This window comes from Rana temporaria (assembly GCF_905171775.1).
Source record: "Rana temporaria chromosome 2 unlocalized genomic scaffold, aRanTem1.1 chr2d, whole genome shotgun sequence".
Lineage (NCBI taxonomy): Eukaryota > Metazoa > Chordata > Amphibia > Anura > Ranidae > Rana > Rana temporaria.
In genome coordinates, this window is record NW_024404409.1 from 413,311 (window position 1) to 432,164 (window position 18,854).

Genomic DNA, 18,854 nt, shown 5'->3' on the forward strand with positions numbered 1-18,854 from the left:
CCTAGCCATGACTCTCTATGGCACTGTCCAGCACAGAGGCATGAAATAACATGTAAAGACTAAACTACTTTCACTTTCGTTTTCCTAGCCATGACTCTCTATGGCACTGTCCAGCACAGAGGCATGAAATAACATGCAAAGACTAAACTAGTTTCACTTTCGTTTTCCTAGCCATGACTCTCTATGGCACTGTCCAGCACAGAGGCATGAAATAACATGCAAAGACTAAACTAGTTTCACTTTCGTTTTCCTAGCCATGACTCTCTATGGCACTGTCCAGCACAGAGGCATGAAATAACATGCAAAGACTAAACTAGTTTCACTTTCGTTTTCCTAGCCATGACTCTCTATGGCACTGTCCAGCACAGAGGCATGAAATAACATGCAAAGTCTAAACTAGTTTCACTTTCGTTTTCCTAGCCATGACTCTCTATGGCACTGTCCAGCACAGAGGCATGAAATAACATGCAAAGACTAAACTAGTTTCACTTTCGTTTTCCTAGCCATGACTCTCTATGGCACTGTCCAGCACAGAGGCATTAAATAACATGTAAAGACTAAACTAGTTTCACTTTCGTTTTCCTAGCCATGACTCTCTATGGCACTGTCCAGCACAGAGGCATGAAATAACATGCAAAGTCTAAACTACTTTCACTTTCGTTTTCCTAGCCATGACTCTCTATGGCACTGTCCAGCACAGAGGCATGAAATAACATGCAAAGACTAAACTAGTTTCCCTTTCGTTTTCCTAGCCATGACTCTCTATGGCACTGTCCAGCACAGAGGCATGAAATAACATGCAAAGACTAAACTAGTTTCTCTTTCGTTTTCCTAGCCATGACTCTCTATGGCACTGTCCAGCACAGAGGCATGAAATAACATGCAAAGACTAAACTAGTTTCACTTTCGTTTTCCTAGCCATGACTCTCTATGGCACTGTCCAGCACAGAGGCATGAAATAACATGCAAAGACTAAACTAGTTTCACTTTCGTTTTCCTAGCCATGACTCTCTATGGCACTGTCCAGCACAGAGGCATGAAATAACATGCAAAGACTAAACTAGTTTCACTTTCGTTTTCCTAGCCATGACTCTCTATGGCACTGTCCAGCACAGAGGCATGAAATAACATGCAAAGTCTAAACTAGTTTCACTTTCGTTTTCCTAGCCATGACTCTCTATGGCACTGTCCAGCACAGAGGCATGAAATAACATGCAAAGACTAAACTAGTTTCCCTTTCGTTTTCCTAGCCATGACTCTCTATGGCACTGTCCAGCACAGAGGCATGAAATAACATGCAAAGACTAAACTACTTTCACTTTCGTTTTCCTAGCCATGACTCTCTATGGCACTGTCCAGCACAGAGGCATGAAATAACATGCAAAGACTAAACTAGTTTCACTTTCGTTTTCCTAGCCATAAATCTCTATGGCACTGTCCAGCATAGAGGCATGAAATAACATGCAAAGACTAAACTAGTTTCACTTTCGTTTTCCTAGCCATGACTCTCTATGGCACTGTCCAGCACAGATGCATGAAATAACATGCAAAGACTAAACTAGTTTCCCTTTCGTTTTCCTAGTCATGACTCTCTATGGCACTGTCCAGCACAGAGGCATGAAATAACATGCAAAGACTAAACTACTTTCACTTTCGTTTTCCTAGCCATGACTCTCTATGGCACTGTCCAGCACAGAGGCATGAAATAACATGCAAAGTCTAAACTAGTTTCACTTTCGTTTTCCTAGCCATGACTCTCTATTGCACTGTCCAGCACAGAGGCATGAAATAACATGCAAAGACTAAACTAGTTTCACTTTCGTTTTCCTAGCCATGACTCTCTATGGCACTGTCCAGCACAGAGGCATGAAACAACATGCAAAGACTAAACTAGTTTCACTTTCGTTTTCCTAGTCATGACTCTCTATGGCACTGTCCAGCACAGAGGCATGAAATAACATGCAAAGACTAAACTAGTTTCACTTTCGTTTTCCTAGCCATGACTCTCTATGGGACTGTCCAGCACAGAGGCATGAAATAACATGCAAAGACTAAACTAGTTTCACTTTCGTTTTCCTAGCCATGACTCTCTATGGCACTGTCCAGCACAGAGGCATGAAATAACATGCAAAGACTAAACTAGTTTCACTTTCGTTTTCCTAGCCATGACTCTCTATGGCACTGTCCAGCACAGAGGCATGAAATAACATGCAAAGACTAAACTACTTTCACTTTCGTTTTCCTAGCCATGACTCTCTATGGCACTGTACAGCACAGAGGCATGAAATAACATGCAAAGACTAAACTAGTTTCACTTTCGTTTTCCTAGCCATGACTCTCTATGGCACTGTCCAGCACAGAGGCATGAAATAACATGCAAAGACTAAACTAGTTTCACTTTCGTTTTCCTAGCCATGACTCTCTATGGCACTGTCCAGCACAGAGGCATGAAATAACATGCAAAGATTAAACTAGTTTCACTTTCGTTTTCCTAGCCATGACTCTCTATGGCACTGTCCAGCACAGAGGCATGGAATAACATGCAAAGACTAAACTAGTTTCACTTTCGTTTTCCTAGCCATGACTCTCTATGGCACTGTCCAGCACAGAGGCATGAAATAACATGCAAAGTCTAAACTAAGTTTCACTTTCGTTTTCCTCGCCATGACTCTCTATGGCACTGTCCAGCACAGAGGCATGAAATAACATGCAAAGACTAAACTAGTTTCACTTTCGTTTTCCTAGCCATGACTCTCTATGGCACTGTCCAGCACAGAGGCATGAAATAACATGCAAAGTCTAAACTAGTTTCACTTTCGTTTTCCTAGCCATGACTCTCTATGGCACTGTCCAGCACAGAGGCATGAAATAACATGCAAAGACTAAACTAGTTTCACTTTCGTTTTCCTAGCCATGACTCTCTATGGCACTGTCCAGCACATAGGCATGAAATAACATGCAAAGACTAAACTAGTTTCACTTTCGTTTTCCTAGCCATGACTCTCTATGGCACTGTCCAGCACAGAGGCATGAAATAACATGCAAAGACTAAACTAGTTTCACTTTCGTTTTCCTAGCCATGACTCTCTATGGCACTGTCCAGCACAGAGGCATGAAATAACATGCAAAGACTAAACTAGTTTCACTTTCGTTTTCCTAGCCATGACTCTCTATGGCACTGTCCAGCACAGAGGCATGAAATAACATGCAAAGACTAAACTAGTTTCACTTTCGTTTTCCTAGCCATGACTCTCTATGGCACTGTCCAGCACAGAGGCATGAAATAACATGCAAAGACTAAACTAGTTTCACTTTCGTTTTCCTAGCCATGACTCTCTATGGCACTGTCCAGCACAGAGGCATGAAATAACATGCAAAGACTAAACTAGTTTCACTTTCGTTTTCCTAGTCATGACTCTCTATGGCACTGTCCAGCACAGAGGCATGAAATAACATGCAAAGACTAAACTAGTTTCACTTTCGTTTTCCTAGCCATGACTCTCTATGGCACTGTCCAGCACAGAGGCATGAAATAACATGCAAAGACTAAACTAGTTTCACTTTCGTTTTCCTAGCCACGACTCTCTATGGCACTGTCCAGCACAGAGGCATGAAATAACATGCAAAGACTAAACTAGTTTCACTTTCGTTTTCCTAGCCACGACTCTCTATGGCACTGTCCAGCACAGAGGCATGAAATAACATGCAAAGACTAAACTAGTTTCCCTTTCGTTTTCCTAGCCATGACTCTCTATGGCACTGTCCAGCACAGAGGCATGAAATAACATGCAAAGACTAAACTAGTTTCACTTTCGTTTTCCTAGCCATGACTCTCTATGGCACTGTCCAGCACAGAGGCATGAAATAACATGCAAAGTCTAAACTAGTTTCACTTTCGTTTTCCTAGCCATGACTCTCTATGGCACTGTCCAGCACAGAGGCATGAAATAACATGCAAAGACTAAACTAGTTTCACTTTCGTTTTCCTAGCCATGACTCTCTATGGCACTGTCCAGCACAGAGGCATGAAATAACATGCAAAGACTAAACTAGTTTCACTTTCGTTTTCCTAGTCATGACTCTCTATGGCACTGTCCAGCACTTTCGTTTTTGCATCTAGAGGTACATTATATGATTGATTTTATCTATTTTTAATCGTTTTTAAAAGGAATCAGTTAACTTTTATGTCTCTATAACCTGTAAACAGTCATTTCAGCAAAAAAATAATTTTCCTTTAGTGATCCTTTAAGTATGGACGTCGGGACAGCGTCAAATTTTCCTTCGTTTACGTCGTTTGCGTAAAACGTTCGCGAATAGGGCTTTGCGTAAATTATGTTCACGTCGAAAGCATTGACTATTTGCAATGTGATTTCGAGCATGCGCACTGTGATACCCCCACGGACGGCGCATGCGCCGTTAAAAAAAAACATCATTTACGTGGGGTCAAGATGCATTAACATAAAACACGCCCACATCTTAGTCATTTGAATTCCGCGCCCTTACGCCGACACATTTACACTGCGCCGCTGTAATTTAAGGTGCAAATTCTTTATGGATATGGAAAATACGCTGTAAGTTACGGAGGCGTAGCGTATATGAGATCCGGGCCTAGAGGTGCATGGGGAGCTGAAACAAGAGAATCCCATATTTTCTAAGGAAGTCTGTGTTCCACGGGCCCTCCCGTCACACTCCTGACCCCCAAAGATAATTAGATACTCCCGACCCCCAAAGATAATTAGATACTCCCGACCCCCAAAGATAATTAGATACTCCCGACCCCCAAAGATAATTAGATACTCCTGACCCCCAAAGATAATTAGATACTCCCGACCCCCAAAGATAATTAGATACTCCTGACCCCCAAAGATAATTATATACTCCTGACCCCCAAAGATAATTAGATACTCCTGACCCCCAAAGATAATTAGATACTCCTGACCCCCAAAGATAATTAGATACTCCCGACCCCCAAAGATAATTAGATACTCCCGACCCCCAAAGATAATTAGATACTCCCGACCCCCAAAGATAATTAGATACTCCCGACCCCCAAAGATAATTAGATACTCCTGACCCCCATAGATAATTAGATACTCCTGACCCCCATAGATAATTAGATACTCCTGACCCCCAAAGATAATTAGATACTCCCGACCCCCAAAGATAATTAGATACTCCTGACCCCCAAAGATAATTAGATACTCCTGACCCACAAAGATAATTAGATACTCCTGACCCACAAAGATAATTAGATACTCCCGACCCCCAAAGATAATTAGATACTCCCGACCCCCAAAGATAATTATATACTCCCGACCCCCATAGATAATTAGATACTCCCGACCCCCATAGATAATTAGATACTCCTGACCCCCAAAGATAATTAGATACTCCCGACCCCCAAAGATAATTAGATACTCCTGACCCCCAAAGATAATTAGATACTCCTGACCCCCAAAGATAATTAGATACTCCCGACCCCCAAAGATAATTAGATACTCCCGACCCCCAAAGATAATTAGATACTCCTGACCCCCAAAGATAATTAGATACTGCCGACCCCCAAAGATAATTAGATACTCCTGACCCCCAAAGATAATTAGATACTCCTGACCCCCAAAGATAATTAGATACTCCCGACCCCCAAAGATAATTAGATACTCCTGACCCCCAAAGATAATTAGATACTCCCGACCCCCAAAGATAATTAGATACTCCTGACCCCCAAACATAATTAGATACTCCTGACCCCCATAGATAATTAGATACTCCTGACCCCCATAGATAATTAGATACTCCCGACCCCCATAGATAATTAGATACTCCTGACCCCCAAAGATAATTAGATACTCCTGACCCCCATAGATAATTAGATACTCCTGACCCCCAAAGATAATTAGATACTCCTGACCCCCAAAGATAATTAGATACTCCTGACCCCCAAAGATAATTTGATACTCCTGACCCCCAAAGATAATTAGATACTCCTGACCCCCCAAAGATAATTAGATACTCCTGACCCCCATAGATAATTAGATACTCCCGACCCCCATAGATAATTAGATACTCCCGACTCCCATAGATAATTAGATACTCCCGACCCCCATAGATAATTAGATACTCCTGACCCCCATAGATAATTAGATACTCCTGACCCCCAAAGATAATTAGATACTCCTGACCCCCAAAGATAATTAGATACTCCTGACCCCCAAAGGGGAGGAGCTAAGCATAGAAGATGCATCCTAAGAAAGCTGTGGAAGTTTTTAGGACGTATCTCTTATGTCCAGAATTGCAGAGTGATTGATTATCTCTCCCCAAGGAAGAAAAAACCTTAATCATAGCTGAGCTCCTCCATGCCTCTTATCAGTTTGGCTCTCCTGTTCCCCGATATCTTCGTACTGTACCTCTATTATTCCATATGAGGTCTCTATTGTAGGCGGGGAAGATGATATCTCTCTCTCCAGAGACTATGGAAGGATCTTGCTTGCTTTACAATCTTCTTCTCTCAGACGGAATCCTTGCTCTGGGTGGCAGCACCAGACTGTCCTCGGGAGTCAATGAATGAATTTGTATGATTGCAGGGTCTGTACAATCTGGGGGTCCTGATGGAAGAAGGGGTCTCCCTCCCCAACTCCACACTACGCAGACTTGGCTTCAACACATCTGTCCGTGCCAACAACTTCACCATCATGATAGAGCTGTACAGAAGGTGAGAGGTCACCGGAGACTCATAACCCTGACCATAAACCTAACCCTGATCCTAAGCCTGACCCCTAACCCTGATCCCTAACCCTGACCCCTAACCCTGACCCCTAACCCTGACCCCTAACCCTAACCCCTAACCCTAACCCTGACCCCTAACCCTGACCCCTAATCCTGACCCCTAACCCTGATCCCTAACCCTAACCCTGATCCCTAATACTAATCCTGACCCCTAACCCTGATGCCTAATCCTGATCCCTAACCCTAATCCTGACCCCTAACCCTGATCCCTAATCCTGACCCCCTAACCCTGATCCCTGACCCCTAACCCTGACCCCTAACCCCTAACCCTGACCCCTAACCCTGACCCCCTAACCCTAATCCTGACCCCTAACCCTGATCCCTAACCCTGACCCCTAACCCTGATCCCTAATACTAATCCTGACCCCTAACCCTGACCCCTAACCCTGATCCCTAATACTAATCCTGACCCCTAACCCTAATCCTGACCCCTAACTCTGACCCCTATCCCTAATCCTGACCCCTAGCCCTGATCCTGACCCCTAACTCTGATCCCTAATCCTAATCCTGACCCCTAACCCTGATCTCTAATCCTGATCCCTAATCCTGACCCCTAACCCTAACCCTGACCCCTAATCCTGACCCCTAACCCTAATCCTAACCCCTAACCCTGATCCATAATCCTAATCCTGACCACTAATCCTGACCCCTAACCCTGGTCCCTAACCCTAACCCTGACCCCTAATCCTGACCCCTAACCCTGATCCATAATCCTAATCCTGACCACTAATCCTAATCCTGACCCCTATCCCTGATCCCTAATCCTAATCCTGACCCCTAACCCTGAGCCTAAGCCTGACCCCTAACCCTGATCCCTAACCCTGACTCCTAACACTGACCCCTAACCCTGACCCCTAACCCTGACCCCTAACCCTGACCCCTAACCCTGATCCCTAACCCTGACCCCTAACCCTGACACCTAACCCTGACCCCTAACCCCTAACCCTGACCCCTAACCCTGACCCCTAACCCTGACCCCTAATCCTGACCCCTAACCCTGATCCCTAACCCTAACCCTGATCCCTAATACTAATCCTGACCCCTAACCCTAACCCTGACCCCTAACCCTGATGCCTAACCCTGATCCCTAACCCTAATCCTGACCCCTAACCCTGATCCCTAATCCTGACCCCCTAACCCTGATCCCTGACCCCTAACCCTGACCCCTAACCCTGACCCCTAACCCTGATCCCTAACCCTGACCCCCTAACCCTGATCCCTAACCCCTAACCCTGACCCCTGACCCCTAACCCTGACACCTAACCCTGACCCCTAACCCCTAACCCTGATCCCTAACCCTGACACCTAACCCTGACCCCTAACCCTGACCCCTAACCCTGACCCCTAACCCTGATCCCTAACCCTGACCCCTAACCCCTAACCCTGATCCCTAACCCTGACACCTAACCCTGACCCCTAACCCTGACCCCTAACCCTGACCCCTAACCCTGACCCCTAATCCTGACCCCTAACCCTGATCCCTAACCCTAACCATGATGCCTAACCCTGATCCTTAACCCTAATCCTGACCCCTAACCCTGATCCCTAATACTAATCCTGACCCCTAACCCTGATGCCTAACCCTGATCCCTAATACTAATCCTGACCCCTAACCCTGACCCCTAACCCTGATGCCTAACCCTGATCCCTAACCCTAATCCTGACCCCTAACCCTGATCCCTAATACTAATCCTGACCCCTAACCCTAACCCTGACCCCTAACCCTGATCGCTAACCCTAATCCTGACCCCTAACCCTGATCCCTAACCCTGATCCCTAACCCTGATCCCTGACCCCTAACCCTGACCCCTAACCCTGACCCCCTAACCCTGATCCCTAACCCTAATCCCGACCCCTAACCCTGATCCCTAACCCTAACCCTGACCCCTAACCCTGATCCCTAATACTAATCCGGACCCCTAACCCTGACCCCTAACCCTGATCCCTAATACTAATCCTGACCCCTAACCCTAATCCTAACCCCTTACTCTGACCCCTAACCCTAATCCTGACCCCTAGCCCTGATCCTGACCCCCAACCCTGATCCCTAATCCTAATCCTGACCCCTAACCCTGATCCCTAATCCTGACCCCTAACCCTAATCCTAACCCCTAACTCTGACCCCTAACCCTAATCCTGACCGCTAGCCCTAATCCTGACCCCTAACCCTGATCCATAATCCTAACCCTGACCCCTAATCCTGACCCCTATCCCTGATCCCTAATCCTGACCCCTAACCCTGATCCCCTAATCCTAATCCTGAACCCTAATCCTGACTCCTAACCCTGATCCTGACCCCTAACCCTGATCCCTAATCCTAATCCTGACCACTAATCCTAATCCTGACCCCTAACACTGGCCCCTAACCCTGACCACTAACTATAATCCTGACCCCTAATCCTGACTCCTAATCCTGACCCCTAATCCTAATCCTGACCCCTAACCCTAACCCTGGCCCCTAACCCTAACCCTGACCCATAATCCTAACCCTGATCCCTAATCCTGACCCCTAACCCTGATCCCTAACCCTAACCCCTAATCCTAATCCTGGCCCCTAACCCTAACCCTGACCACTAATCCTAACTCTGACCCCTAACCATAATCCTGACCCCTAATCCTGACTCCTAATCCTAATCCTGACCCCTAACCCTGGCCCCTAACCCTAACCCTGGCCCCTAACCCTGACCACTAATCCTAACTCTGACCCCTAACCATAATCCTGACCCCTAATCCTGACTCCTAATCCTGACCCCTAATCCTAATCCTGACCCCTAACCCTGGCCCCTAACCCTAACCCTGGTCCCTAACCCTGACCCCTAATCCTAATCCTGACCCCTAATCCTAACCCTGATCCCTAATCCTGACCCCTAACCCTAATCCCTAACCCTGACCCCTAATCCTGGCCCCTAATCCTAACTCTGACCCCTAACCCTAATCCTGACCCCTAATCCTAACCCTGATCCCTAATCCTGGCCCCTAACCCTAATCCTGACCCCTAATCCTGACTCCTAACCCTGATCCCTAATCCTAATCCTGACTCCCAATCCTGACCCCTAAGAGTATGACTGATGTGATTGGCTCAGTGATCTCTGTACAGCGCTGCGGTATATGTCAGAGCTATATAAATGTATAATAATAATAGTGTGTGACTGTGGGGGAGGGGACATTAGAGTGTAAGCTCCTCTGTACAGAGACTCATGTGATGTGGGGGGGAGGGGACATTAGAGTGTAAGCTCCTCTGTACAGAGACTGGTGTGACTGTGGGGGGAGGGGACATTAGAGTGTAAGCTCCTCTGTACAGAGACTGATGTGACTGTGGGGGGAGGGGACATTAGAGTGTAAGCTCTTCTGTACAGAGACTGATGTGATGTGGGGGGGGGACATTAGAGTGTAAGCTCCTCTGTACAGAGACTGATGTGATGTGGGGGGAGGGGACATTAGAGTGTAAGCTCCTCTGTACAGAGACTGTTGTGATGTGGGGGGAGGGGACATTAGAGTGTAAGCTCCTCTGTACAGAGACTGATGTGATGTGGGGGGGGGGGACATTAGAGTGTAAGCTCCTCTGTACAGAGACTGATGTGATGTGGGGGGGGGGAGGGGACATTAGAGTGTAAGCTCCTCTGTACAGAGACTGATGTGATGTGGGGGAGGGGACATTAGAGTGTAAGCTCCTCTGTACAGAGACTGATGTGACTGTGGGGGGGAGGGGACATTAGAGTGTAAGCTCCTCTGTACAGAGACTGATGTGACTGTGGGGGGAGGGGACATTAGAGTGTAAGCTCCTCTGTACAGAGACTGATGTGACTGTGGGGGGAGGGGACATTAGAGTGTAAGCTCCTCTGTACGGAGACTGATGTGATGTGGGGGGGAGGGGACATTAGAGTGTAAGCTCCTCTGTACAGAGACTGATGTGATGTGGGGGAGGGGACATTAGAGTGTAAGCTCCTCTGTACAGAGACTGATGTGACTGTGGGGGGAGGGGACATTAGAGTGTAAGCTCCTCTGTACAGAGACTGATGTGACTGTGGGGGGAGGGGACATTAGAGTGTAAGCTCCTCTGTACAGAGACTGATGTGATGTGGGGGGAGGGGACATTAGAGTGTAAGCTCCTCTGTACAGAGACTGATGTGATGTGGGGGGAGGGGACATTAGAGTGTAAGCTCCTCTGTACAGAGACTGATGTGACTGTGGGGGGAGGGGACATTAGAGTGTAAGCTCCTCTGTACAGAGACTGATGTGACTGTGGGGGGAGGGGACATTAGAGTGTAAGCTCCTCTGTACAGAGACTGATGTGATGTGGGGGGAGGGGACATTAGAGTGTAAGCTCCTCTGTACAGAGACTGATGTGATGTGTGGGGGGAGGGGACATTAGAGTGTAAGCTCCTCTGTACAGAGACTGATGTGATGTGGGGGGAGGGGACATTAGAGTGTAAGCTCCTTTGTACAGAGACTGATGTGACTGTGGGGGGAGGGGACATTAGAGTGTAAGCTCCTCTGTACAGAGACTGATGTGATGTGGGGGGGAGGGGACATTAGAGTGTAAGCTCCTCTGTACAGAGACTGATGTGATGTGTGGGGGGAGGGGACATTAGAGTGTAAGCTCCTCTGTACAGAGACTGGTGTGACTGTGGGGGGAGGGGACATTAGAGTGTAAGCTCCTCTGAACAGAGACTGATGTGACTGTGGGGTGGGGACATTAGAGTGTAAGCTCCTCTGTACAGAGACTGATGTGATTGTTGGGGGGAGGGGACATTAGAGTGTAAGCTCCTCTGTACAGAGACTGATGTGATTGTTGGGGGGGAGGGGACATTAGAGTGTAAGCTCCTCTGCCATGACAATGCAATGGTTGTATATGTTGAATATGACATGTGAACGTGTTGTGCAGATGTCGGGATCATGAGAAGGAAGACTCGTATGTCCCGTGTAGTCTCGCCCTCCTGAACGCTCATCTTCTCTATGTCTGGACGTCTCATGGTTCCCTCCTGAAGGTAAGCTGTCTATCGGCCAGACTACTCAGACGGCCAGACTACTCAGACGGCCAGACTACTCAGATGGTCAGACTACTCAGACGGCCTGACTACTCAGACGTCCGTATGACAAACACTGACTGATCCTAAGTCGGCAACATTAATGGTTGTCACTTTTACCGGAGTGGGAACTGCCATTAGGGTAGATGAGGCCGTCGCTTTTTTAGCTTGACTCCTCCCCCTCCCCGGAGAACCAGCGCGTTTCGTTGCACCCTGGGACTCATCATCCATAGAGGATGCAGAACTCAACGAGTCCCATTCATCCTCATCTCACAGGACCCTAAAACCTTATGACTGAAGGTAACAGTACCTCTTTTTTTTGTTTGCCACTCCTCCTTTTATCCGCCAACCACTCCTTATCATCCTTGGACAAACTGGAATCAACAGCCTCCCCCCACCTATCCTCCCCTTCACCCCCTCACCCCACACTCCCTTCCCTTATCTACTACCAGGCCATCCTCTCCACTACTTTCCCCACTCCTCAGCACCCCACCATCTTTAACAGGAACCCTGCAACGTTGGGGGAGGGGGACTGGCACCGCACTTGATGCACCAGCCTCAGCACCTCTCGCTGCCTCTGCACAGACACAGAAGGATTGGACACATTTAGCCGGATTCAGAAAGACTTATGCCGACGTATCTACAGATACGCCGTGTAAGTGTAAATATGCGCCGTACCCACAGAACTAGATACGCCTGAAAATAGGCTTCCTCCGACCGACGTAACTTTCCTACGCCTGAGTGTCGTGGGCGCATATTTACGATGGACGCATCTGGCGCTCCCATTGATTTCCTATTCAAATATGCAAATGAGGGAGATACGGCGATTCATGAACGTACGTGCGCCCGATGCAGGCTACGCGCGGTGTGCGTAAGTTGTACGTCCGGCCTAAAGTTATTCCATCAAAAAGCTGGATTATCTTTGCACCAGAGTTGCACAGGTCAGCTGGAGAGCAGCTACAGCAGCAGCGTTACGGACGAGTGGAGCACCCACACTTGCAGGACAACACATCTGTGTGCCAACATGCCAGGGGCAGCCGTGGTCATAGCACTACTGCGTCCACCGACTCGTAGGAGGGCACGGGAGAGGATATTCCGCACGCGCATGGACGTCTTTGGCATGGGGGAATCAGAGGTGTATCGCATCTTCAGATTCAGCCCTGCTGCCATCCTGGAATTAGCCACACCCCTGCATGATGACATCACCAGCCAGACACACCCCTCACATGCAGTGCAGCCACTGGTCAAGGTCCTGGCAACACTGCATTTCCTCGCCAGTGGATCTTTTCAGCGCACAAGTGGAGTCGTGTCTGGGATGTCACAATCCACCATGAGCAGATGTGTGCACCAGGTTGTCCCCGCAATCCTCAGACGCATGTCCCACCACATCATCAGACCCACCCAGGAGGATCTGCGGCAGAAGGCAATGGCGGATTTCTACAGAATTGCCTGATTCGCACGCACCGTGGGGGCCATTGATTGTACCCATGTGGCACTACGGCCCCCCGTGCCACAGAGCACCTATACCGCAATCGGAAGCACTGGCATTCCATCAACGTACAGGTGATAGCCGATGCCCAATGCCTCATATGGCACGTCTGTGCCAAACACCCCAGGTCCAGCCACGACAGCTACATATACCATCAGAGCAGCATCCCTACAGAACGTGTATGGGGACAGCTGGCTGGTTGGTGAGTGACATGGGTGTCAGGCATGACTGTCCCCCCCCATGATGCAGACATCACGAGGGGCACATGCATGACTAACACCCTCCTGTCTTTTCCCTTCCAGGTGACTCGGCATATGCACTGGGACCCCATCTCATGACTCCATTCCGGAACCCCCAAACCCCAGGAGAGAGAAGATACAATGCTGCACACACACGTACCCGTGCAGTGGCGGAGCGCACATTTGGCCTCCTGAAGTCCTGTTTCCGATGCCTGGATAAGTCCGGGGGTACCCTGTTGTATTCCCCAAACTTTGTGTGCCAGATCATCGGTGCATGTTGCGTGCTGCACAACTACGCCATGAGAAGGGGCCTGGAGATTGACATACGTGATGACCTGACCCCCGAACCACACAGTCCCCCCCTGCCCGAGGCTACCCTGTCTGCTGAGGGAAGAGCAGTCAGGAGATGCCTCGTGGAACGCATCTTTGCACGTTAAACACACACATTCATCATGGCACAAGGAGAATGCATGCATGCACACCACTGTGGTCCCTAGCTCACACCATATCCACTTCACATTGGATTAGCCCAAGTCCACCATGCAGGACTTGGGAGCAGCAACGCCTTGCCAAGGCCCCAATGGTGTCGCTGTCCATTCATACCACATTCACACGGTCGTGGGGATAACTTCTCCCCAACGACCCAGGGTGACACCCATTTGCTGGCAGGAATGTCACCCACATTCAAACACCAGTCACACTGTAGCCTGCATTCCTCACCATGTGCAGGAACTACAAAAAAAAAAGGGGTTCATGCCATTGGCCGACATGGCATGCCCTTATAGGAGGACGGCACATCCTTTTGTGCACGTCACACAAAAAAAAAAAAAAAAGCTCTTACTCTGAGCATAAATAAAAAAAGAGCACTCAGCTGCTCTGTCGTGGGCCAAGCCTGGTGCCACGGCTCCGGATCCTCAGTTGTCTGGAGGGAGCCTCGGTTGGGGGGTGGGGCATCAGGAGGAGCATCATACCCTGCTCTGTCACTCCTGGCAGGTGGTGGCTGCCTGCCCTCCATTGCAATGGCGAGGTGGGTGAGGACCGCATTTGTCTGCGTCTGCATCCTCAGCTGGTGGGTGGTGTTGTGCCGCTGGTGGCACCTTGTCTGCCTCCCCTCCGCCTGGACGGCAGCAGTGTTGGCCTCTACAGCCACTGCCAACCTCCTCACCTCCGCCATGAGGCCTGCTGTTGTGGCCTGTTGCTCCCCCATGCAGGTCACCATCGCAACGCAGTTTCCACTCACATCTTGCAGGCTGTCAGAGATGGAGCTGCTCTGATCAGCCTGCTGTGTGAGGGACTGCTGAACAGCCAATGTGCAGGCAGCCTGGGACTGGGCCGAGGAGACCAGGCTGTCTTCCACTCGGCGCAGGTCACCCACTATAGTACCGATATGGCGGGTCTGCCGGGCCTGCTCCCTCTGCAGCCCTTCTTGGAGGGCTCCGGGTACACCCCTGGTCTTCCGTAAAGCCTTCGTGGGGGATGGAGAGGCTTGTGCCCGTCCAGACGGGGTAGACCTGAAGGGGGTAGCCCTGGAGGGGGTAGACCTGATGGGCGGGGAGGTGTCTGAGGGTCCAGGGATGGTGGAAGCCTCCTAATAATACACACAGTCCTCCTGGTGGAGATCCACTGGCTCCTCAACTACAACCTCTAGCGGAGAGGTGTGGGCACTCCCCTCCACCAATATGACTGGGCTTCCCAGGGGGTCAGACTGAGCCACATGATGTTCCAGGGATGGCATGGGTCGAACACCGGCCGACGACGGCCTAGCTCCCTCCAGCACATCTGTGGATGACACAAAAAATTTACATGTTGGTGGACCCACACACTTGTCACATGTTCCCTTCCACCTCCTCACATGCTACACACCGGATGGAGGATAAAACACACTTACCTGACCTCAAGTCCAGCTCAGTGGAGTCATAGCCCTCAGCGCCCTCCACCTGCTCCTGCGCAAGACACCTGGCGACGACCTCCTCCTCATCGGTCAACCACAGAGATGAGGCTGGTCCTCCTCCCGTGCCCCTGGCGTGCCTCTTCATAAGGGCCAGCTTGTCACGGACCCGATGTCTCATGTCATTGATCTTCTTCTGTATGTCATCATGCGTCCGGGTCTCATTGCCAATGGCATTCACATCCAGGGTGATCAGCTCCAGGATCTCCCTCTTACGTGCCCTGCTGGTCCTGGCACTGTGGGCACCATGCAGGTATGTATCAGATTTGGCTATTGCCGACAACAAGATAGCCCTCTCCTCCCTAGAGAAGAGTCTCTTCCTCTTCTCCTTGCCCACTTAAACAGATGCCATCGCTCTACAAAAGTACCTTGCTTCAGGGGGGGAAACAAGCAAACGGATGTACTTTTGCACCGGACGGCGTATGTCTGGGCATATTTATGCGCTCGGCATAAGCCGGTGAGCCGGCGTATGCCAGGAAGTTGCGCCGGCGTAGTTGTGAGTAAGGAAGCGGTCATACGTCCGCGTCACTGCGCATGCTCCGTTCATGATACGCCGGGCGTACATCACTGCTCCACGTTGGGACCATCATTTGCATGGGGTCACACCCACTTCCTCCTACGCCGCCTTACGCCATCGAAATCTAAGCCACGCCGACGCAGCGTGGGGAGCACTGGCTTCATGAATTCCATGCTTGCCTCTCTGCGCAACGTCGGCGTACCGTATATTCGATACGCTACTCCCGCCTAACGATGCGCCGAGGTATGTGAATCTAGCTCATAGTAGGTAAAATCTAAAGATATGGGGGAAGGTCTACATTCTCAGGAAATATATGAAAGCACAAACCTCTTCTCGCATAAGGCCCCATACACACGATAGGATTTATCCGCGGATACGGTCCGCCGGACCGTATCCGCGGATAAATCCTCTGCGGATTTTAATTCGATGGAGTGTACACACCATCGGATTGAAATCCGCGCCGAATTCCCATTGCGGTGACGTGTCGCGCCGTCGCCGCGATGATGACGCGGTGACGTGCGCGACGCTGTCATATAAGGATATCCACGCATGCGTCGAATCATTACGACGCATGCGAGGGATGGGTTCGGACGGATCGATCCGGTGAGTCTGTACAGACCACCGGATCGATCCGCTGGTGCCGATTCCAGCGGATAGATTTGTAGACATGTCTACAAATTTTTATCTGCTGGAATTCGGAAATATCCGCTGGAACGTACACACCGTACATTCCATCCGCTGAAACCGATCCGCTGAGATTTTTCAGCGGATGGATCCTCTCGTGTGTATGGGGCCTAACATATATATAATATTTACAAAATCCATCAAACCTGTCAGCTTCTAGAATTTCAAAACTCGGGTTCAAATGTCACATCAGGAATTTATTAGCTCAAAACCCTAACATTCACATCACATTACCAGGGATATGTATTCTTATTGATTTATCCAGATTACATTTTTAGATTTAAAGAATATAACACCCTCCTATGTGGGGGATTCCACCACCCTCCTATGTGGGGGATTCCACCGCCCTCCTATGTGGGAGATTCCACCACCCTCCTATGTGGGAGATTCCACCACCCTCCTATGTGGGAGATTCCACCGCCCTCCTATGTGGGAGATTCCACCACCCTCCTATGTGGGAGATTCCACCACCCTCCTATGTGGGGGATTCCACCACCCTCCTATGTGGGGGATTCCACCGCCCTCCTATGTGGGGGATTCCACCGCCCTCCTATGTGGGAGATTCCACCACCCTCCTATGTGGGAGATTCCACCACCCTCCTATGTGGGGGATTCCACCGCCCTCCTATGTGGGGGATTCCACCGCCCTCCTATGTGGGAGATTCCACCACCCTCCTATGTGGGGGATTCCACCGCCCTCCTATGTGGGGGGATTCCACCGCCCTCCTATGTGGGAGATTCCACCGCCCTCCTATGTGGGAGATTCCACCACCCTCCTATGTGGGGGATTCCACTGCCCTCCTATGTGGGAGATTCCACCGCCCTCCTATGTGGGGGGATTCCACCACCCTCCTATGTGGGGGGATTCCACCACCCTCCTATGTGGGGGATTCCACCATCCTCCTATGTGGGGGGATTCAGCCATCCTCCTATGTGAGGGATTCCACCACCCTCCTATGTGGGGGATTCCACCATCCTCCTATGTGGGGGGATTCCACCACCCTCCTATGTGGGGGATTCCACCATCCTCCTATGTGGGGGGATTCAGCCATCCTCCTATGTGAGGGATTCCACCACCCTCCTATGTGGGGGATTCCACCATCCTCCTATGTGGGGGGATTCAGCCATCCTCCTATGTGAGGGATTCCACCACCCTCCTATGTGGGGGATTCCACCATCCTCCTATGTGGGGGATTCCACCACCCTCCTATGTGGGGGATTCCACCATCCTCCTATGTGGGGGGATTCAGCCATCCTCCTATGTGAGGGATTCCACCACCCTCCTATGTGGGGGGATTCCACCATCCTCCTATGTGGGGGGATTCCACCACCCTCCTATGTGGGGGATTCCACCATCCTCCTATGTGGGGGATTCCACCATCCTCCTATGTGGGGGGATTCAGCCATCCTCCTATGTGAGGGATTCCACCACCCTCCTATGTGGGGGGATTCCACCATCCTCCTATGTGGGGGGATTCCACCACCCTCCTATGTGGGGGATTCCACCATCCTCCTATGTGGGGGGATTCAGCCATCCTCCTATGTGAGGGATTCCACCATCCTCCTATGTGGGGGGATTCAGCCATCCTCCTATGTGAGGGATTCCACCACCCTCCTATGTGGGGGGATTCAGCCGCCCTCCTATGTGGGGGGATTCAGCTGTCCTCCTATGTGGGGGGATTCAGCCGTCCTCCTATGTGGGGGGATTCAGCCGTCCTCCTATGTGGGGGGATTCAGCCGTCCTCCTATGTGGGAGATTCCACCACCCTCCTATGTGGGGGATTCCACCATCCTCCTATGTGGGGGGATTCAGCCGTCCTCCTATGTGGGGGGATTCAGCCGTCCTCTTATGTGGGGGATTCAGCCGTCCTCCTATGTGGGGGGATTCCACCGTCCTCCTATGTGGGGGGATTCAGCCGTCCTCCTATGTGGGGGGATTCCGCCGCCCTCCTATGTGGGGGGATTCCACCACCCTCCTATGTGGGAGATTCCACCATCCTCCTATGTGGGGGGATTCCACTGTCCTCTTATGTGGGGGGATTCCACCATCCTTCTATGTGGGGGATTCCACCACCCTCCTATGTGGGGGGATTCCACCATCCTCCTATGTGGGAGATTCCACCACCTTCCTATGTGGGGGGATTCCACCACCTTCCTATGTGGG

General features: G+C 50.1%; 1 protein-coding gene across 1 annotated transcript in view; it reads left to right on the forward strand.

Annotated features, from left to right (window-relative positions):
- The window catches only part of LOC120921555 (protein sel-1 homolog 3-like), a 264,107-nt gene that overhangs the window by 229,468 nt on the left and 15,785 nt on the right, over positions 1–18,854 (forward strand). The window contains exons 21-22 of the mRNA XM_040334055.1: positions 6,585–6,712; positions 11,672–11,774. Of these exons, the coding sequence (XP_040189989.1) occupies positions 6,585–6,712; positions 11,672–11,774 (231 nt within the window). The remainder of the gene's footprint in view (positions 1–6,584; positions 6,713–11,671; positions 11,775–18,854) is intronic.